General features: G+C 36.6%; 4 protein-coding genes across 6 annotated transcripts; 2 read left to right on the forward strand and 2 right to left on the reverse strand.

The window, feature by feature from the left end:
- The first annotated feature begins 483 nt into the window (after positions 1 to 483).
- On the forward strand, positions 484 to 4,636 carry LOC141707772 (filament-like plant protein 7). Of its 3 annotated transcripts, none has more exons than XM_074511124.1 (6): positions 484 to 808; positions 1,313 to 1,429; positions 1,570 to 1,696; positions 1,798 to 3,655; positions 3,743 to 3,803; positions 3,895 to 4,636. In XM_074511124.1, the coding sequence occupies exons 2-6, from the start codon at positions 1,337 to 1,339 to the stop codon at positions 4,366 to 4,368; spliced, it is 2,613 nt and encodes an 870-aa protein (XP_074367225.1). In that variant the 5' UTR covers positions 484 to 808; positions 1,313 to 1,336; the 3' UTR covers positions 4,369 to 4,636. The 3 variants fall into 3 exon arrangements, with proteins under 3 accessions (XP_074367225.1, XP_074367224.1, XP_074367226.1); XM_074511123.1 differs by having other exon boundaries at positions 484 to 659; XM_074511125.1 differs by having other exon boundaries at positions 484 to 659; positions 1,325 to 1,429.
- A 742-nt stretch (positions 4,637 to 5,378) lies between these two features.
- On the reverse strand, positions 5,379 to 6,949 carry LOC141707773 (caffeoyl-CoA O-methyltransferase). Its single transcript, XM_074511126.1, has 5 exons — positions 6,791 to 6,949; positions 6,603 to 6,682; positions 6,290 to 6,434; positions 6,042 to 6,173; positions 5,379 to 5,826 (listed from the first exon to the last, which is right to left on the reverse strand). The coding sequence occupies exons 1-5, from the start codon at positions 6,863 to 6,865 to the stop codon at positions 5,533 to 5,535; spliced, it is 726 nt and encodes a 241-aa protein (XP_074367227.1). The 5' UTR covers positions 6,866 to 6,949; the 3' UTR covers positions 5,379 to 5,532.
- A 5,666-nt stretch (positions 6,950 to 12,615) lies between these two features.
- LOC141707774 (protein ANTAGONIST OF LIKE HETEROCHROMATIN PROTEIN 1-like) lies at positions 12,616 to 14,334 on the reverse strand. Its single transcript, XM_074511127.1, has one exon. The coding sequence runs from the start codon at positions 14,248 to 14,250 to the stop codon at positions 12,934 to 12,936; it is 1,317 nt and encodes a 438-aa protein (XP_074367228.1). The 5' UTR covers positions 14,251 to 14,334; the 3' UTR covers positions 12,616 to 12,933.
- Positions 14,335 to 19,078: 4,744 nt separating this feature from the next.
- Positions 19,079 to 20,332, forward strand: LOC141692391 (uncharacterized). The gene has a single exon (XM_074497212.1). The coding sequence runs from the start codon at positions 19,079 to 19,081 to the stop codon at positions 20,330 to 20,332; it is 1,254 nt and encodes a 417-aa protein (XP_074353313.1).
- Positions 20,333 to 21,257: the final 925 nt, after the last annotated feature.

Below are 21,257 nucleotides of genomic sequence, written 5' to 3' on the forward strand. Positions count from 1 at the left end.
AAGTGAAAAAAAGTAAAATGTTTTTTACACATTTTATTTGACTTAGTTACCGTTGTTTGTCTCCTCTGACCAGCCCTGATTTTTTGGACTTGGGGGATATTTGGACTTAGTTATCATTTTTAAGTCACTTTTTAATTTTAAATTATTAGTTACTTATTTTAAGATTTTTCGACATATATTGTACTTAAAGTAATTTTCATCATAGTGGAACCTATCTAAATTGAAGTCCTCGTTGATAAAAAAATTGGGATTCAATTTATGACAAGTATTGGTATACAAAATTATTTTAAATTTTTAAAAATAAATATTTTTTTTCGATGTCAAGATTATAAAGGGATGCTAATGTATTTACGGCATGAGAGGGTATTGTCGGTGGGTTGGAGAGGGTGAAAAATGTGATCTCACTTGACAAGGGGTTATGTATTTGAGGTTTTGGTTGGGGGGGGGGGGGGGGGGTCAGTACAACTACTAGTGTAATTGTAAACTTTCACATTTATGTACATTCCTGCCCTACTTTTGACAGCTATATTTGTATCTTTCTTATTTCTACTCTGCAATAAATTGCTTCATTTAGCACTTCATCTTCTTGGCTAGTGGCTGCAATGGTGTTTAACCTATCCATACTAACCAACCCTTGTTGATATCCTCTACTGACCTAGGTGATCATTACTGCAGTTTAGCCTCTTCAAATACAATATACTTTTACTTTTGCTATGATAAATGTTTCTTTGTCCTTAATTTTTAGAAGCTCTTCACTTGTTGTAATGCATGAATTTACCGCAGTATTTGACAATGGTTCAAGTTCATTGTAAGACACAGACACGCACAATTTATTCTTACCTTAGCATTTTGTGATGATTGTTCCTTGATTGCAAGAATTTGCAGATATGTCATTCTTTTTGTGTGTTACTGTAGACAGAATTTGTTTATGCATATGCGAATCTGGTCACTTCTGGTTCCGAGAGGCCAGATTAGATGTTACTGTCTTTGATTAAGTAGGTTGTGCATTTTTGTGTAATGCTGACATTTGTGTGAACTTTCTAGGTAGAAAATGTTTGATTCACACCTATTTTCGCTCTCGTTTCTTATGCTGATATTTTTGAGATTTGGGTGATCTTGAAGTTTACATGTGCGGTTTTGAATAAGAACATGCAGCTTAATAAACGTATACTGTATAAGTAGTATATATTGTTCAAGTTCTTGATTTAAGACCATATATGCAGTTCTTGTTAAGTTCCTTTCAGCTGGTTTTAGTTCTTTTGTCTTGTATTCCTGTTATGTACATGATGTGTTTTGACTTCACTCCTAATAGTTTTGGGACCAGATAACTGAAAACATGGATCACAATCATAAGACATGGCTTTGGAGGAAAAAACATTCCGAAAAAACAATTGTTGCTACAGATAAAATCGATCATAATGAAGAAGAGGTAACCATGTTTAATTATGTTCTCCTTTTCTTGTAAACATGTTTGTATTACTACTGAATAAAGGAAGAAGCATCATTAGTAATTTAGACTGCTATTTATGTCTTTATTAACTAACCAATATATGCTCATTTTCTTCTCAGAAAGAGGTTCATCTGGAGAGTCTTGTGAAAAACTTGAATGAGACGTTAACATCTGCTCTTCGCGATTGTAACACTAAAGATGATTTGGTGGCAAGTCATGAAAAGAGAGCTCAAGACGCTATTTCAGGTGATTACTGTTTTTTTTGTGTCCGTAAATGTTTCTTTTATCTATTCTTTAGCTGTACTTTAAACTCAACTTTTGCAAATGATATATCTGAGAATAATTAGGCCAGAAGAAGGCAGAGATGGAGGCGGTGTTTCTAAAACAAGAACTTGATGAAGCTTTGTTGCAGAATGTATCTGCAAATGAAACGATCACTTACCTAACTTCTGCTTTGAAGGAATCTATACAAAAATTAGGTTCTATGCGAGAGGATCATGAGAAAAGTTTGCATGATGCTGTTACGAGTACAAGAGAATTTGAGAAGGTACATAAAAAATTAGAGGATAGGTTCACGGAAACAAGTAAAAGACTGGAGAATCTGATGGTTGAGAATTCTCATTTAAGTGAAGCACTGTTGTTGAAAGAGAATATGATTCAATCTTTAAACAGACGCAAGTCTCAAACAGAAGCAGAGTTCGAGACACTTATGGCTAAGCTAGATGAAATGGAAAAGGAAAATGCTTTCTTGAAGTACGAGTTTCGAGTTCTTGAGAAGGAATTTGAGATTCGAAATGAGGAGTTGGAATTCAATCGCCGGTCTGCTGATGCATCACACAAGCAACATCTGGAGAGCATGAAGAAGGTTTCAAAGTTGGAAGCAGAATGTCAAAGATTAAGAGTCTTAATGAGAAAAAGACTGCCAGGTCCAGCTGCTTTTGCAGAAATGAGGAGTGAAGTAGAAACTCATGGAAGAAAACATACAGAGAGTATGAGAAAGAATACGAGTAGTGCGACAGGCTTCACTGTTGAAAAATCTTCCGAAGTTTATGGTAAAAATTCAAGCTTTCTAACAGGAAGGTGGTCAATAATTGAGGAAGAAAACAAAATTCTGAAAGAACTTCTAATCAAGAAAGACGATGAAATCCATTCTTCAAGAACATCATTTTCCCAAACAGCTTCCAAATTATCACATGTCGAAGCTCAGCTCAGGGATCTTTTAAAAGATCCAAAACTTAGAAACATGGCCATGTGTGGTCATTCATCAAATAGGTCAGTGTCATCTAGTTTTGATCTTGCTTATGATGATGAACTAGTTCATTCTAGATCATTGGCTATAATTTCACAGGAGGAAGCAAAGAGTAAAGCTGAGTGTAAAATGATTGGTGTTTCAGACATGAGCCTTATGGATGATTTTGTTGAGATGGAGAAATTAGCAATTGTTGCTGTTCATTCCCCCTCAGGAAGTTCTCAACTATCTTCAGATGCAAGTAAAACATTTTCAAATCGCTTGATGAGTGATTCAAGAGAACATGATTTAGAAATTAGGGGCAAGGAACTAGTTCCAGTAGAACCTCTTATTAAAGGTAGTGATGTTTGTTGGCCTCAGGATGTAATTAAGGTGATTTTGAGTCAGAAGCAAATTTCAAATAAAAGCTTCGATGAACTTCTGGAGGAGATTAAAGTAGCTTTATCCAACAAGATTCATACGAGTTCCAAGGATTCTGAACAGGCTGCTCTGCTTCCTGTTAGTGGTTACATCACTTGGAAAACTCCTACTAGTTCCCCACGGAAGGATTGTCTCAAAAAAATGTCCGATATAGGCATTTTAGTAGACGAACGTGAATGCCCAAGAAATGATACAAAGACTGTAAAGGGGCAGGATGAGAACTTGGAGGCGTTGCTAAAAATGGCAAATGATAAGAATGATACCTTGATGTTACAACTTGCGGAAACAGAAGAAAGAATAGGAAGCCTACAAACTGAGCTCCGGACGATAAAAGAATCAAAAAGTACTATTGAGGAGCAAGTAGAACATCAGAAGTTGATAAATGAGGATCTGCATATGCAACTTACAGTTTCCAAACTAGAATTGAATAAACTTTATGAAAAGTTATCATATCTCGAAGTGGAACTCGAGGAAAGAAGTCGATGCTGTGAAGAATTTGAAGCAACTTGTCTCGAGCTTGGACTGCAACTAGAAAGGTAACATCTTTTATTTCATAGTTTATTGTCCTTTTCATTTTCACGAAGGAAAAGAAAGAATCTAAAATGAAAAGGAGTGGATTGCAGTGTTACCAATAAGGACCTCACAAAGAAAAACATAAATCAAGATAGAAAGCTGCTCCAAACTGTAAGTTCTATTTTATCTCTACAAGAGAAGCATTGCTTTTTCACTTAGATGTTGCGAAGATGTTATGAATTTACAACTGACCAATTAACAGGACTGGGAGATAAATGCGGCTTCTGCAAAATTAGCAGAGTGCCAAGAAACCATCTTCAACCTTGGAAAACAGTTAAAAGTACTGTCTTCGCGGAAGGAATCATCTGACTTTGACAAGGGTGTCTATATTCCCAGCACCATTGAGTCCAAAAGTAAGCTAAACCAGCGCTCATCTCTGCGTGATATGCTAGATGAGCACAGTGGCGAGCCTGTAAATCTTGAGTCTCCAAAAACAAAAGAGATTATAAGCAGTTCAGAAAAAAAGATATCATCCACTATTCACTACAAGAATCATAGTGATTTATTATCGCCCAAAAATCATTTCCTTGGTGGAAAGCATGAGGCTCTAACTCCAGTTGGTACTATGGCCATTATCCCAAGTAAAAAACAGGAAGGAAGTAGTTTGCTGAAGAAACTATTCCTAAGGAGGAAGAGAGGGACTAGGGTGAAGAGATCTTTGTCGTTTCGCACATAGACCAAATGCAGATTGAAGTTTATAATTTCGGAGTTTGAAGATTTTCTAGTTAGAATTGGAGTAAATGCAGTTTGGTTTGTGGTATGTGATCCAAGATTTTATGCTTGGTAACTTAATCTCTTTTTTGTGCCGTTGCTGTGGTTGTATATTTGGTTTACACCTGAATAATTAGTTGGTTTCACAACAGTTTAGCAGTTTGAGGTCGTCCATTGTGAACTCTATTTTCACTCATTCAGTTGTTAGTTCTATTCCCCTTTGTTTACCAGAATTGTGGACCTTGCATATCAGATATCCCAGCAAAGATATTTTCTTGGATCAATGGTTAAACAAATAATATTTCATTCTCCGCCACTTCAAATCGTGGCACCTTAAGAGGAAAGCACATTCTTTATGTCGCGGATTCAGGTTCTTACTCCCCAATAGTTATAAGCACACAGGATACTAATATGTCAGTCAGTTTTACAGTTAATATTCAGCTCCTGAATTATTGTCTATATGGATATGAAGGTTACAGGAGATAGGAATTTTGAGCACTTAAGACTAAAATCATGAAGCAATATAACAACATAGTTAAAGCTTACTTGACCCTATTGCAAAGGACCAACAAAACAGCATATTCTTCAATATATATGAGTTTATCAAAGATAAAAGTAAAAGATCGAGGATATAAAAACAAGTTCTATTTTGACTTTGACTAATTAAAGATATTTTCATAAAATTAGATATCTACTACATCTCAACAAAACCATGTCTCCATCACTGATATTATTTAGCAGAAATTCAATGTCAAATTTGGCACGTATTTTCCAGTCATCGTATCTGCAATTACATTAATGACATTTTTTGAATTATTATTACTTAAGTGTAGCTGCTAATCTTTCCGTTTTGCTTCTGGAATATAATTCTCGGAACCTGACAACTATGATCATGCTGATAAGCATGAACTTTTTCATACTTTTACGAGAATTTATGTTTCATCTTAACTTGTAAAACGATACAAAAAACGCACATAAAGAAAAGTTAAGATGTCCAACTCATATCGACATCAATTTATGAATATATTCATCATCAATAATGCACATTGCAAATTCAACAAGAAACATAGGAAGATACAATCAAAGCAAAGACAAATGTGAAATAATATCTGAAATTCCAGTTAGATAATCAGCTGATACGACGGCACAGGGTAACTCCATCACCAACAGGAAGCATGCAGATCTCAATCCTGGGATCAGCAGCCAGGGCTTTGTTAAGCTCGATCACAAAGTCTCTGTAGTACCTTACATACTTCCTCATGGGAGCATCAGCTGGCTGTGCCACAGAACCATTCCAAAGGGTGTTGTCGTAGCCGATAAGTCCTCCGATTTTCACTAAATCAATTAATCTCTTGTGGTAGTTGATATAGTTATCTTTGTCAGCATCAACGAATACAAAATCCAATGTCCCATGAAACTTCCCCTGAAATTTCAGTGCACAAAAGAATATCAGTAATTAATGAATTTATATCTGCAGGCCAGGCATTAGTTTAATCATTCGATGCGATAGTTAATTATACATGACTCGGTCTTATACCATCGTTCAGTACACTCTTTGATAAATATTGGTATAAAAGTTACGACATTTTAGTGTGTGTAACTGTGTGAAGGGGGGGGGGGTTGGTGAATGATGCATACATCTTCAAGCATATGATCAAGAACAGGCAAAGCAGGGCCCTCTCTGAAGTCAATTTTGTGACCAACTCCAGCTTTTTCAATAATTGGTAATCCAATTTCATAGTTTTCTCTGTTGATGTCCAATGCCAAAATCTGCAAAAACAATGTTTAACACAATCCGTGTTACTTTAATGCTCTAAACTAAATATAAATGACTTGCAGTATAAGAGAATTAATAAATCCTATAATCTAAACATATTTAAACACACCTTCCCATCATCTGGAAGAGCCAGGGCCGTGGCAAGGAGAGAATAACCAGTGTAAACACCAATCTCCATGGTGTTCTTGGCATTGATGAGCTTCAAAAGCATGCTCAAGAACTGCCCTTCATCAGCTGATGTTGTCATCAGATTCCTGTAATTTTAAATTCTACCATTAGCAAAATTATATATTACACATTAAAAAGTATTCCAGGACTTCCAAAGATTTTCCGAATAAATTTAGAACCGAGGAGCAAAGTGTGAGTACATCTTGTTATTACCAACATAATACTAAAATGAAACTTAGAATTAGTAAACTAACCATGGATGCTTGGCAGTGACATCTCTAAGCTCTTTCATTGCCTCTGGCTCTCTTGGGTACACACTTGTTTCAAGTATATACTAAAAAAACAACAAAAAATTGTTAGATTGAATATAGAATGTATGAAACTTGACACAAAAGTAATGATCATTTTGATAACAAAATTAAAAAAAAAAAAAAAAGTGTACCTGATAAAGAGCATCACTCTGCAAAAGACTCTTGTGCCCAACTTCTGAATGTTTGGATTCAGCATTAGAAGCCATTTGAAATGTGTTGTTAAGTTTTAAGCTATTTTTCTTCTTGTTGTTTCAGTTGTTTGTAGTTGACGGAGCTACTGAGAAGAAATGAAACAAGGAAAGGGTATTATAAAGGGAAAGACGAAAAGGGTTTGAAGCGGTTGTTGTTTCTATGTTAAGGTGGCTGGACCGGTTTCACCAACCCGGTTTGCGGTAGGTGAGATGGAGATTGATATTAGACGGTCCCACATTGGTCTAAAATAAATACTAGTTGATATAGTAACGAACTAGATCAACGGTGGAGATTGGGTAAAGAGTGAAGGGAATTGTGGGTATATAATTTGTGTGGAAGAATAGTTGGTGGCCTGAATATATGCCAATGTGGAACGGGGGTTGGTGAACGTCACTTTTTTATTACTCTACACCAAATCCTCAATTAAGTGTATTACAAAAAACACATCGTCATATTAAGTACAGCTTCATTCAAGTAGGAGGCATGTAAATGGGATATCGTACTATCTTTGGGATGCATTAATACAGGTGCAGCTTCAACTTATAAGAAAAACATAAAATCAATTTTCCAAATATATTATGACAAAACACAAAATCTTTTATCTCATGAAAAATGTTTCTTAATTTCATACAAAAATTTATGCTATTATTTAAGCGATCATGTCTATATGTGCAACGGTGCATGACAAATGAAAGATGAGAGTTCGTGAATGGTGTAAAATTAAGAAAAATAAGTTGTCTTACACTATAGTTTATACACGAATTGCGTTATTCCTAATGCAATTTCACTTTAAATTAGCGACTTGTTTTTTATATCAGATGTGTTGCATCAAATTTTCTACCCAAGACTACAAATTAAACCAACTAATCATATATCTAGGTCAATAAAATATTCACACAATACCATGAGGTAGTTCCTTGTTGACTTAAGTCCATGGAACAAGTTATGCATACAAAATTAAATTCACTCTACAACCAACTACTTGGAACAAGTTATGTATACTTCTACAGTTTTACTCAACTTAGTATTATTTAGGCCTCATTTCTTAAATATGAACAAAAAATTTTGATTAGTTAAAATTTCTGAACAGTAATGAATAAGATTGTTTGATAAAATTATTTAAATTTCTGAATGATAACATTAACCTGTTTGTGGTTGAGTGGTTGATAATGTTCAATAATTATTTTTATTGAAAGTTGTTTAAATTAAAATATATATAATTAAAATATATTTTTTTGATAAGTTAAAATTTTATCATTTTGTAATAATTAGGCAACTTTAAAACTAGACCGTAAATAAGTACAATCACTAATAATCTTAAGATAATACAACATATTAAAAATGAAAATATTTTTTTAAATATATATATATATGTTTTTTTCAATAGAATACCCTTTTTATACCTTGATTCTATTATAAAATTTCATCAAATTTATTGCTAACGTAGAATGATAATTACATATTTAAATATAATAAAAAGTTTAATAATTGAAATTTGAAAAAAAAAATTAAATTTGATTCTATTGTGCAATAATTTTAGATAACTGTGATTTTATTTTGATTTTACTACAAAACCATTTTAAACAATTTCATCAAATTACAATAATTTTTAAATAAAAAATTGTGCAATTTATCATTAATTTGGTAATTAAAATTTAAAACTATATATGATGAAAAATGAAATAAATTATGTATTTATATTTTTAAATAATAGTTCATCTCTATATAAAAAGCACTTCATGTATGGACATCCCCAATATATATAAATTTCAAAGAAAGTTTACGTATTTTTCTATTTTAATTCAAATAATTATACATTTAATTATTTTTGATTCATTCATAAGTAATTTAAATTAAACTTTTATTTTCTAAATACAAAACATGAAATTTAAAAATTTATAAACTTTTTTAGTCACAAAATCACTACATGTGTTTGCATACTACTAGGAGGACAAGAAGATTGTTTTTTAATAAAAGATGAATAATATTAAGTAAAATGACAAAATATAAAATTACTACATGAGAATTGAAAAAAGGTGACATAAATATAATTTGAATGGTTCAGTGGAAATTTAGAAGCTCACTCATCCAGCACTTGTTCAGAATTCAGTGGTCCAGATGCATAATATTTGAATCAAACAATCTGAACAGAGGAAAAAAAATAGTTCAGTTCATAGTCACTCATTCACCCGTTAACAAATGAGGCCTTATATTATATTTTAAAAATATTTATAGTAAGCACTCGTTTAAATTTATATTGAATTATTTTAGAGGGGATTTTTCTAAATATAAATATTCATATATTTTCGGGTTTTTAACTATTAACGATTTTTACAAAAAATTACTTTATCAGTTCAGTTTTTCACCCAACATCGATTAATCACGGAATTTTAAAACATTGGTTTAACCCAAGTACAAGAAAAAACATTAGCAATCTCACTATTTTCTACATCCTGTCATTTTCAAAATTACTAGTCACATTGGCATAAAAGTTCCATAGAAATCATGTCCAACTTTTCGTCTCATTTTGTTAAACGTAATTTAACGTATTTTAAAATGCAGGGATGAGTTTTTTATATATACACCGCTCCGTCCCTCCCAATTGTTAATATCCGAAATGTATTTTTAGATGAATAAAAAGTAGTTTTATAATTTTTTTTCCTAATAAAAGTTTAAATATTTTATTTTTTTTGGTAAAAGAAAATTTTAAAAAAAGTTATAAAACCATATTTTATATTCATCTTAAAATACGTGTCGGACACTCTCTAAAAAACGATACAATTGCCGGGAACAAAGGGGGTATAATATAAGACAAAGTAAAAAAAATTACCTACAAATCTCCAAAATCATTTCCGAAAACATTATAGTTTAAAAAAATATATTTCGGGAAGCGGAAGAACAAAAGTCAACAAAAGCACAATCCATTCAAATGACCAGTTCACCCGGGCTGCCAAGCAGCACCACAAGAAGAGGGGCAGAGAAAGTTGGTGAGGGAGGGTAGTGTAGTCATTACATGTTCAGTCAAAGAAACATGGGTAATCAATCACACTTGGTACCGCTAATCAGTATTTCAGGCACGCACTAACAAAAAGAAAGTGGTGGTGGTGGTCGTTTAATAATGGCCGGTGAGAGTCAACTTAATTCAACAAAACTGAGAAATAAACATTTAGGTTTGTTATATGAGTTCGAATAATGCACACCCTATACTAGGGTTGTTAAACGGATCATTTGAATACGGATATAGGTATATACATATTCACATCCGTAATTATCGGATTCGAATACGGATAATATTCGCTTTATTTCGGATAAAGATAATATTCGTTTTTTCTCGAATACGAATGCGAATATTTCGGACGAATATCAGATTTTTTGAATTTTTTTGTTGCCTCTACCGTTTTGACGATGATTATGAAACATTTTCTATGATTAAATATAAATAATATATTTATATATGTATAAAGTATGTGTATAATTTTATAATATATATATGTATAAACATATTATTTAATACATTTACACACACTATAAACTAAAAAAATAAATTTTAAATTATATACAATTATATATTTATATAATTTAAATATCAAATATGTATTTAGTTTCAGATTCGAATATCCCGAATTTGGATACGTATAATATCCCTTTTTTCTCGGATACAGATAATATCTATTTTTTCTCGGATACGAATGCGGATTTTTCGGACGAATACCGAATTTTTCGAATTTTTTTGACAGCCCTACGCTAAACACCGTTTTCAACGAAGTCGACTTATTTTTATCGATAAAATTATATGAATGCAGGGATTCAAACACTAATTTTCTTATTGTGCTCTCATGATCACAATAAGAAAATTATTAAAAGTAAAACTAGTTTCGGGAGATGTTATCCTTAATTCTGAATTTTCTGATCAGCTGTCAATATGAAAAAAATGGGGTGATCAACTTGAATATGAGCATGCTAGTGTATAAAATGACCAACATTTTATAACTCTAGTCGTTTCATATGTAAACTGCAACAATTCTGGCAGATAAAAACATGTTCCTTCTATAGTTGAAAACATAAAACACTAAAACCAGTAGGTAATCATGCAATGCACAGCCTGATGTAAGCATCACATACATCAAAAGAACTCATATTTCAACTCTGCAATCATACTCTCTCCATGCCACAAGGAACTGCTGCCTGCAATGACTTTATCCACTTGAAAGAATTTTTTTTGGTAATCCATCTTTCTAATCAAACTCACTATCTGCCACAACAAACTTCTGCTAAGACTTTTTAAAAGTCAGAACAAAAATTTTGATCTTTAAAGCTGATTTAGCCAACAAGGTTATGCCTTGTAATATAACAGATAAATAAAATAAAGATTCTTGTTATTGAGGATTTGTAAACAAAGGCTCCTTCACCGCTCCGTTCCCCCCCATAACAAAGGTTGTGGATTCCTATCTCATTCTGCCCTCCCGGTGAGTCCCAGCATACATAAAAAAACTCAAACACAAAAAATACATAATGTACTGTGAAACTAAAGGTTCTGCACTCCGAACTAAAAGTGCAGAAAACATTTGGTTCTCTTGGTCCTCCGGTTCTCATTTTAATTGCTACAAATATTCGTACTATTTAGTATTTACAATCTGCAAGTGCAGACTGTACCTATAAATATATACTACTAATTACAACAGAAAGTGCTATCAGAACAAGGAACCAGTTCAGCAGTTACACTTACACCAAGTATTGTTTTATCATCAGATCAATTCAGCTTCTTTATTGATTACTAGAAGCGAAAGAGTCACATTTTAGGTTGAAAAATACTGTAAGCTCACATTTGATTGATTTAGCGTGTGCAAACAAAACGCGCTTGTTTTCTTTGCACTCAAACTCATGTGTGGATTATTAGTTTTGTATACATAAGCTGGATTATCCAGGGAAACATCAATTACAGACACCATCACTGCAGACTGAATGTTCTTGCTTTCCTGACTTGGTATACTACTCACGGGGTACTGAAGGCAGACCTCTTCCAAAGCACATAGCCTCTATTTAAGAGGGATCTTTCAAATTAGGAAAAAAAAACAAGGCAGAATTCCACGAGTCCAGAACACTCCTATTAAATCACTGCCACACGGGTTGCTCTAGAAGTTGAAGAAGAAATAAACACCTAAGAGACTCTTTACTAGCCCTGTCATTAATTTTCATTTAGCCAAAGTGCCAAATTAATATTATCGCCTCCTATTTACCAATAACCCGAATATGAAGCTGTCAACATATACCCTCATCCTAAAATCTTCATTCAAAGCCTGAGTTAGTAAGCAACAAATATCCCTATAGGTTGGAGGTTGCAGAAATGCATCTCCACTCGATATTGTGGGAACATGAAGTTCTTTGATAAATGTTCTCTACTAAAGACCAGTCACTTTTTCACCAAATCATTGAAGGAACTTTCAGTCTCAAGACTTCTAATTCTTTTCAAGTCAATGATGCTTATTTTTCATTTTATATGAGAGTCTCCAACAAAAAACCATAAGAAGCAGCAACCTGATAAATAATTCAAATAGAAACACTGCAATTTGATTGTGAAGCCTGACCATGTTTTCTGGTAAAAAATGCAAAACTGCAGAAGTACAATGATATAATATATCACTCACAAGTTGCAATGACCAAAACAACATAAACACCAATTGATTGAACAAAGAATACCAGTACCAACAGTAAACCAAAAACATTCCAATCCTTGTTTCCCTACATAGATACTCAGGAACATTCATCTCAGAATCTTTATATTCATTGAAAGGCAAATAGATGACTAGCATCATTATTCATATGGAGAATAAGTTCCATAGATATATGAGAAATGGAGGCAACAGAACTTTTATGTCAATCATTAAAAACATCTACATTTCTTTGCAAATCAACATGTAAAACTAACTATCAAAATGACTTGCATTGGTAAAAGCATAAAAAATTCTGGGTCCAATGTGGAAAATTGCAAAATGTGTTGTAAAGTAAAATCAATATCTCCTTTAATTTACCTCTCTCAAAAAATGCTGAACAATTTGTTTTCGTCTCAGCTAATTAGCGTCTCTTAACTTTGCTGAAGTTGTACCGACATTCTAGGATCTAACGTATGATCTGATTTAACATGCTCCGATAATCTCATAGCTAATGCACTTCTTATTTCAAATCCCTTGTTATCAATCACATTGCTCTCGGAACCAACATCACTATAGTAATCAGCCTTCTGATCATGCACGGAATAATCACTCATATCATCACACAAAGCCGAATAATCTTCCCTCATTAACAAAACATTATGCAATATCGAACAAGCCCCAATATAAGCCACAACAGTCTTACACTCCTCCTCAACTGGCCTACACAAAACACCCCAACTCCTTAAACTTGCAATGGCCTTAAGCGACGAAACACGCATCAAATCATACGCTTTATTAAAACCCTCCCCGCAAGAACCAGGCATTGGATCAATAAACGGAACAACCAACCAAGAAAGCAAAGGATAACTGCCATCTCCAACTAAATACTGAGGTATACATACAGAATTCAAATCTACAGTCTGTGCATTCAACAATTTCTTGTCTTGTATATCTTTAAACAAAGTTGATGACTTTAAAATCTGAAAATTACCCTTTAGGCCATTTAAACCAGCTACAATGCTAAGAATTCTGGACGACGAATCGACAACAATTTGAGCAGCAATACTCTCATTTCTCAAATTATTGAACTTTGTTGTATTGAGGACCCCACAACAATTGGGGATTCCAATTAGGGTTTCAAATGAATTGGATACTTCTACAAGCTCATTCGGGTTTGGAAACCCGACCCAGAACCTAAAATTAGTACACAACACTCTACACAACTGTTTCACACAAAATCTTGAAACAGGTTCTGAGACCCCAAATCGGGTCGAAATTTCCGGGTAATCGGATCCTGTTGAGAGTCTATAAAGTCCAATACCGAGTCGCAACTCTGTGGATAAATCAATAGGCGAATCAACCGGGTCACGACACTCAAGTAACGGCTCAAGAAGAGTTGCCAGCCACTCAAAAGTCGAAGACTTCATTTTAAAAAACTGTTTAAATGAGTCAGGGTTCCTCGGAATCGGTGACTCGGGCGAGTTGGCCGGGTCGACTCGGTCAACTCGGTTAGTGGGCGGGGGCTCATCGTGAAGCTCTTGAGATTCTAGCAACTGGGTTCGCTTCCGTTTTCTCGAAAACACGGCCGTTGCGGCGGCGATGTCGCCGGAAGATAGAAAATGAGAGAGAATTGGGAATAAATTATTTGGAATAGAATTAGGGTTTTGTAAGGGTAAAATGTGGAGTAAAAGGAGGAGAATTTGGGGAATTAATGTAGAAAGAAGAGCTGCAAGAGCTTTAGAATCCATTTTTTGGGTGGGTTTTTCTCCTCGATATGGGGAAGAAGAGGGGGTTGAATATGTGTAGAGGACCAAACATATATCAACACCTGGCGAGTGTGTTTATTTTAGAAGTTTCTTTTTAGGACACACGTGAGTGGCATAAATGGAAAAAATGTTAAAAATAACAATTTTTTGATGCAAATGACCGAAAATACCCATTTTGGAAGAGAATGGCTGAAAATACCGTTTTGGATATACATTTGTCATTTGGGTATCGTATTTTGTACTAGATACGCATTTGTTAAATGGGTATCCAATTTATTTTTTTTTATTTTTTTTAAGATACGCATTTGGCAAATACGTATCTCAATAATACCAAACCACAAATGTGTATCTTTAGTAATTTCTTAGATACCCAATTCTCAAATGTGTATTACACTTAACCAATTACAAAATGCGTATCCAAAACGGTATTTTCAGCCATGTATTTTGAAAATGGGTATTTTCAGCCATTGCACCCCAAAAATGGGTATTTTTAAACATCACCCGCATAAATTCGGAGCATTGTTTACAAAATTGTAGAAATTTTCTAATTCTAAAATAACGAATTGATCCCGAAATTTCTTTTATAATTAATCACACACATATATCATTAATTAAAATCGTGACAAAAGTTTGATGTTTTTATTTTTATTTTAAATATAAATGTGATATGAAATATAAATTATACGAAAAACGGATAATAGGATAAATCTTATAATCTTACTTTTTAAATCGGGTAACATATCTATTTTATATCAGGATGTCAATAAAAAATGGTATGTGATAAAAAAAATTAAAGTAGAAGCCTAAGATATAATGTATATCAGGATGATATAAGTGGTAACATACTAAGAATCGATTTATATTTGGTTAAACACTAAAATATAATCTTGTGAATAATTATGTTGTCAAATAAATATATTAACAGCCACTCACAATATGTGTATGTTAAATTTTAAAAGGAAACATGAGAAATATTCTTAAATAACTGAAAAATACTTTTTTAGAAATTGTAACAAGCTCAAAATAAATTAAATATCTATTTCAAAATTATTGTTCTTGATAGCATTTGTTCTTGATAGCATTGAATTTTAAAATTATGTTGTCAAAGAAATATATTAATAGTCACTCGTAACATCTATAAGTTAAATTTTAAAAGTAGGTGTTGGACCAAGAGAAGGCGTCCCAAATGAATCATAGTTAGAATAATGGTAAAATATAATGTAAAGTCCAAGAAGACCCACTTTGTAAGGAAAAAACCCATTTGGGACTTAATATAAATATAAGGCAACAACCTCATTTGAAAGGTTTGACAAATTATAACAAAGAGACAATCTCCTAAAATTATAGTCTAATAATATAATAATATTATTGGAACATCATTTGGCGCTAGAAGGAGCTTTGCTTTAACAAGATCCAACCAGAAGATGATCGTAGAGGAGCTTGATCCGAGAACCGCCGGACCGACTCAGGTAAAGGAGTTGACGGCAGAAATTGCCGCCGACCCCTCGACCCACGGCGATCGTGAGCTACCTAAACAACCGGTCTTAAAGCCGAAGTGCTTGTTTCCTCCACCTGAAGTGCCTCATGAAGATCAATCGTTGAGCTTGAAGGGCACACTTCAAAGGGACAGAAAAAGAAAAACTGTTTCAGATCAGCGTTTTAGAGTACAGACATCTAAAGGAAAGAAAGTTCTCTCGAGCGACATACGACTACATTTGGAAAGGAAAGAAAGGCTAAAAGCCCAAAATCAAGAAAATCCAGAAGACCCACTTGATTCAGATGACGAGCTCGAGCTTCTAGAACACGAAACTCGGAGACTGCAGGCTAAACTTGAACGAAAACGCAAGATTCACCGTCTCCGTCGAGAACTCCAACAAACTACAGTTCAAAATGAAGAACAAGACGATGAATTTTATGACGAGGACGATGCTGAGTACGAATATGAACCATCGGCAGAGTCGATATATTCACAACCGCGCGAACGTCGACAGAGGACAGTGTCATCTGCCGAAGTCTCGCGTCAGACAGAATCCACAGAATCTATCTCTCACGAGGAGTTCGCTAAAATGCAGGAAGAAATCGCCCAGATGCGTACCTTGATGAGAAATCAGGCGGGGTTTGAAACCGTCTCCGAGAGCCCCCTATCATTGATGCTCGAGAAGGCACGCATCGACAGGACATTGAAAACTCCAGCCCTTGATCATTTCGACGGATCCTCGGACCCGTTAGCATTCCTCAATACCTTCGATGGACGTATGGCCTTCTTCGGCCACTCAGAGGTCGCTCGATGTCAATTCTTCTCTACTTGCCTCCAGGGTACCGCCCTTCGATGGTACAACAACTTACCCCCTTGTCGATCGACTCATGGGCGGCCCTAAAAAGCAAGTTTCAAGCTCGTTTTTCCAGTAACTACAAAGGAATAAAGGTCACAGCTTCCCTAATGACAATGCACCAACGCTCAGGAGAAAGTCTCCGAAGTTTTTTAACACGATTCAGAGAAGAAATAGCAGAGATTCCAGATCTAATCGAGCAAATGTCAGTCAATTTTCTGACAGCAGGCATTGATAAATCTCACCATGGTTTACTCTTAGAGGAGATCTTTAGGAAAAGACCGAAAACTTTACAAGCAGCATTTCAAATTATAGAACATCGCATGATGCTCCAAGAGGCAGTAAGCTGCATACAGTCCCCCAAACGCTCCTCCAGATATGAACGACGACGCAGCTACAGTCCGCGATCTCCCGCGCATGACAGACGTCAAGAACGTCGCCATTCACCACCTAGTCATACTGTCGAACATCAACCAAGGGACAGAAGAGAGAGAGACTGGCAACCCCGCAGTCGACCAGAAAAAGAATTTACCAAGCTTAACACTGAGAAAACGACCATCTTAGCGGTCCTAAAGACAGAGCCGGACTATCGTCCGCCGAGACCCATGAAACCGGGTCGTCCTCCAAGCTCCAGATACTGCGATTACCATGAGGATACAAGCCACACAACTGGACAATGCTTTCAACTAAGCAACCTCGTCGAAGGGAAAATTCGCCGAGGATAACTAGTGCATTATGTACAGCAGGAAGATTCTCCTCGACGCCATAGACGAGTTGAAGAAGATCGGGTAATTGACGTTATCTTTGGTGGTGTGGCAGCTGGAGGACTCTCTCATAATTCCCAAAAAAACTATGCCCGTGAGGTTTTTAATGTCAACCCACCGACATCCAAATGCACCCGAGCAAACCCTTCCCCTGTCATTTCATTCTCAGACGATGACTACCGCCCTGGTCTCATCGAAGGCCATCAGGACGCCCTTGTCATCACCACCCGGGTGGGAAACAACACGGTAAAAAAGATGCTGGTCGACAACGGCAGCTCCGTCGATGTTCTGTACCATCATGCCTTCTCCCGAATGGACCTCGGGGATCGACGCCTAGAGAATGCTCGAATGCCTCTATAAGGTTTTACAGGGAATGAAGTACATGTAGTTGGGACAGTCGACATGCCGGTGCTTTTTGGTTCTCCCCCATGTCAGATTTGGAAGATGGTCAAGTTTCATATGATTAGTGCATCCTCGAGTTTCAACGCCATACTGGGACGAACAACGATCACCGCCCTTTGGGCCATTACTTCCATCTCCCATTTGAAAATGAAGTTCCCCACAGACTTTGGTGTAGGAGAAATGGTTGGTGATCAAGCGACGGCTAGGCAGTGTTACCTAACCACTGTTTCTCCAAGGAAAAGGACAGATGAAGAGTTAGAGGTCAATCAAGTACTTGACATCGATCCAAGAGAATTGATCGACACATCCACAAGCAATTCATGCTCCCCTCTCGAGGAAACAGAAGATATAGAAGTATTTGAAGGAAACTCCGATAAAACAATAAGAATTGGCAAGAATCTCTCCTCAGATCTCAAAAAAGAAATCACGAATCTTATCTGGGAATTCTCCGATATTTTTGCTTGGGTCCCGAAGGATATGCCCGGTATTCCAGAGGCCGTTGCTCGACACTCGCTGCACATTAATAAGGACACTAGGCATGTGCGACAGAAACAACACATATTCTCGGCCGATAAAAGAGCCGCCATCGACCAAGAGGTCGAAAGACTCCTCGACGCCGGCTTCATCAAGCCTGTGCAATTCCCCACATGGATATCGAACGTGGTCCTAGTTAAGAAAAGCAATGGGAAGTGGAGAATGTGCATTGATTACTCAGATGTTAATAGGGCGTTCCCCAAAGATTTTTACCCTTTGCCCAATATCGACCAACTCATCGACGCTACGGTGGGAAATGAACTCTTGTCCTTTATGGACGCCTTTTCAGGGTATAATCAAATTAAAATGGATTCCCACGACTGGCAAAAAACCGCTTTCATCACACACAGGGGAGTCTTTGGTTACAAAGTAATGTCTTTCGGATTAATCAATGCGGGCGCTACTTTTCAGCAGACGATGGATAAAATATTCTCCTCGCAGATAGGAAGAAACATGCTGATATACGTCGATGACATGATTACAAAGTCAAAAGTTGCTTCTGATCATGTGACAGACCTTCAAGAAATGTTCACCAACGCAAGGGCAAACAACATGCGACTAAACCCTGCAAAGTGTTCATTCGACCTTACAACAGGGAAATTCTCGGGGTTCCTGGTCACCCAGAAAGGCATCGAGGCCAACCCAGCTCAGACAAAAGCTATTCTGGAAATGAGCAAACCAAGATCCATCAAAGACTTATAAAATTTTATAGGGTGTATAGCCGCGCTTCGAAGGTTCATCCCTCAATCCTCAAAGAGGTGCCTCCCCTTTTTCTCTGCAATGAAGAAAGCTTCTAAATCATCACAGTTTGAATGGAATGAAGATTGTGAAAAGAATTTTACGGAATTAAAGATATTTTTGACAAATCCTCCAGTTTTAACTCGGCCCTTAGCAGGCGAACCTCTACGAGTATATCTCTCAGCCTCCGATGAAACTGTCGCGGCAGTATTGGTCCGTGTCGATGAGGGAAAAGATATCCCGGTATATTACATCAGCCACTCACTCCGAGACGCGGAAACAAGATACCCACAAGTCGAGAAACTTGTATACGCTCTTGTTGTCGCGAGCCGTAAGCTTCGTCATTATTTTCAAGCGAGAGAAATACATGTTCTCACCAATCTACCTCTGAAGAGAATCCTGCACAAGCCCGACATAACAGGCAGGCTTGTAGCCTGGACCATAGAATTAAGCCAGTTCTACATCGAGTACAAACCTCGAACGGCGAACAAAGCCCAAGTTCTCTCGGATTTCGTCGCTGAATGCCAGTTCAAATCCAAGGCACATAAACCAGAAGACGACCAATCTCGCCCGTGGCTTTTGTTTGTTGATGGCTCCTCGACATCCAACTCTGGAGGAGCAGGGGTCATATTGATCAATCCAGAAGGATTCAAAATCCAACAGGCTCTCAAGTTCGGGTTCTCCGCCACAAACAACGTGGCCGAGTACGAGGCACTCATCGCCGGACTAAAGCTCACATCCGATCTCGAGGCAGAGGTTATCGACATATTTGGGGATTCTCAGTTGGTTTCCAAACAGATAAGTGGTGAATTTAAGACGCATAATGAAAGGATGGCCCGATATTTGACAAGAACACAAGAGCTTCTTAATAAATTTTCTTCATGGAAAATGTCAAACGTCGACAGGGAGGAGAACCAGTGGGCCGACTCTCTGGCCAAACTGGCGTCTTCCAATCTCCCTACTAATCTCAGCCCAACATACGTCGATGTTTTGGAGACCCCCTCCGTCGACGAAGTGTCAGTTAATCAAATCCAGGCTAGGCTAGATTGGCGCCAACCTTTCCTTGAATACATAATCGACAACAAGTTACCTGAGCATAAGACGGAAGCCCGCACTCTTATGTTCAAAGCCAGGAATTACTGTGTTGTGGGTTCGGTGTTATATCATCGTGCCCTCTCTGAGTCTCTACTCCGTTGCTTGTCTCCGGAAGAGGCCCTCCAAGCGATCATAGAAATACATACGGGAATCTGTGGTGAGCATCTAGGAGGAAAGACCTTAGCCCTTAAAATTATCTGACAAGGTCTATTCTGGCCCATAATTCGAAAGGATTGTGAAGATTACATCAAAAAATGTCAAGCATGTCAGCTTCATGGAAATGTAAACCGTCGACCCACGAATGAGCTAAATTCGATTATCAGCCCGTGCCCCTTTTTCCAATGGGGAATAGATATTGTGGGTCCCTTTCCAAAATCCAAAAATCAGTGCCAATACATCGTAGTCGCCGTGGATTACGCAACCAAATGGATCGAAGCAAAACTCCTTGCTAAAATTCGAGAAAAAGAGATGATAGAATTCTTTATGGAATACATCGTCTTTCGCTTTGGGATCCCCAGAATCTTAGTTTCTGATAACGGCACTCAGTTTGTAGGGAAACAGTTTGAGGAAACCCTGCTTGAATTAAAAGTCCAGCATATCAAAGCATCTGTAGCATACTCCCAAGCTAATGGACTAGCAGAAGTAACAAATAGAACAATCCTACAAGGCTTGAAGAAAAGAATTGAAGAAATACCCCGATGTTGGGTCGATGAACTCCCGAATATGTTGTGGTCGTATAGGACGACTCCCCGAAGCGCGACGGGTGAAACTCCTTTCCGACTTGCATACGGAGTTGACGCTGTCATACCTGTTGAGATAAGTCTCACCTCACCACGGGTCGATGTATTCGATCATACTCTATCTCTCGAGGGTCTTCGTCTTCACAATGATTGGTTAGAAGAAACAAGGAAAGAAGCCCGAATGCGGATGATCGCCCAGCAAGAAAAAACTGCAAGGTACTTCAACAAAAAGGTCAAACCCAAAGACTTCAAGGTCAACGACCTCGTCTTAAGGGATTCCGCGGCATCGCAACCCACTATTTTAGGAAAATTCAAACCAGCATGGGAAAGACCTTATCGGATCTCGAGACTGGTAAGTGCGGGGACCTATGAGCTTATACACCTCG

The sequence above is a fragment of the Apium graveolens genome, chromosome 2 (genome assembly GCF_009905375.1).
Source record: "Apium graveolens cultivar Ventura chromosome 2, ASM990537v1, whole genome shotgun sequence".
NCBI classification, from domain to species: domain Eukaryota; kingdom Viridiplantae; phylum Streptophyta; class Magnoliopsida; order Apiales; family Apiaceae; genus Apium; species Apium graveolens.

What these genes read in the sequence shown, in the direction of transcription:
- LOC141707772 (XM_074511124.1), top strand. Translation starts at nt 1,337, where the DNA reads ATGGATCACAATCATAAGACATGGCTTTGGAGGAAAAAACATTCCGAA. An exon ending in AGCTCAAGACGCTATTTCAG is followed by an intron (nt 1,697 to 1,797) that starts GTGATTACTGTT and finishes GAGAATAATTAG; the next exon opens with GCCAGAAGAAGGCAGAGATG. An exon ending in ATAGAAAGCTGCTCCAAACT is followed by an intron (nt 3,804 to 3,894) that starts GTAAGTTCTATT and finishes ACCAATTAACAG; the next exon opens with GACTGGGAGATAAATGCGGC.
- LOC141707773 (XM_074511126.1), bottom strand. Translation starts at nt 6,865, where the DNA reads ATGGCTTCTAATGCTGAATCCAAACATTCAGAAGTTGGGCACAAGAGT. An exon ending in GTCACTGCCAAGCATCCATG is followed by an intron (nt 6,435 to 6,602) that starts GTTAGTTTACTA and finishes TTAAAATTACAG; the next exon opens with GAATCTGATGACAACATCAG. An exon ending in CTCTTCCAGATGATGGGAAG is followed by an intron (nt 6,174 to 6,289) that starts GTGTGTTTAAAT and finishes TTGTTTTTGCAG; the next exon opens with ATTTTGGCATTGGACATCAA.
- LOC141707774 (XM_074511127.1), bottom strand. Translation starts at nt 14,250, where the DNA reads ATGGATTCTAAAGCTCTTGCAGCTCTTCTTTCTACATTAATTCCCCAA.
- LOC141692391 (XM_074497212.1), top strand. Translation starts at nt 19,079, where the DNA reads ATGAAGAAAGCTTCTAAATCATCACAGTTTGAATGGAATGAAGATTGT.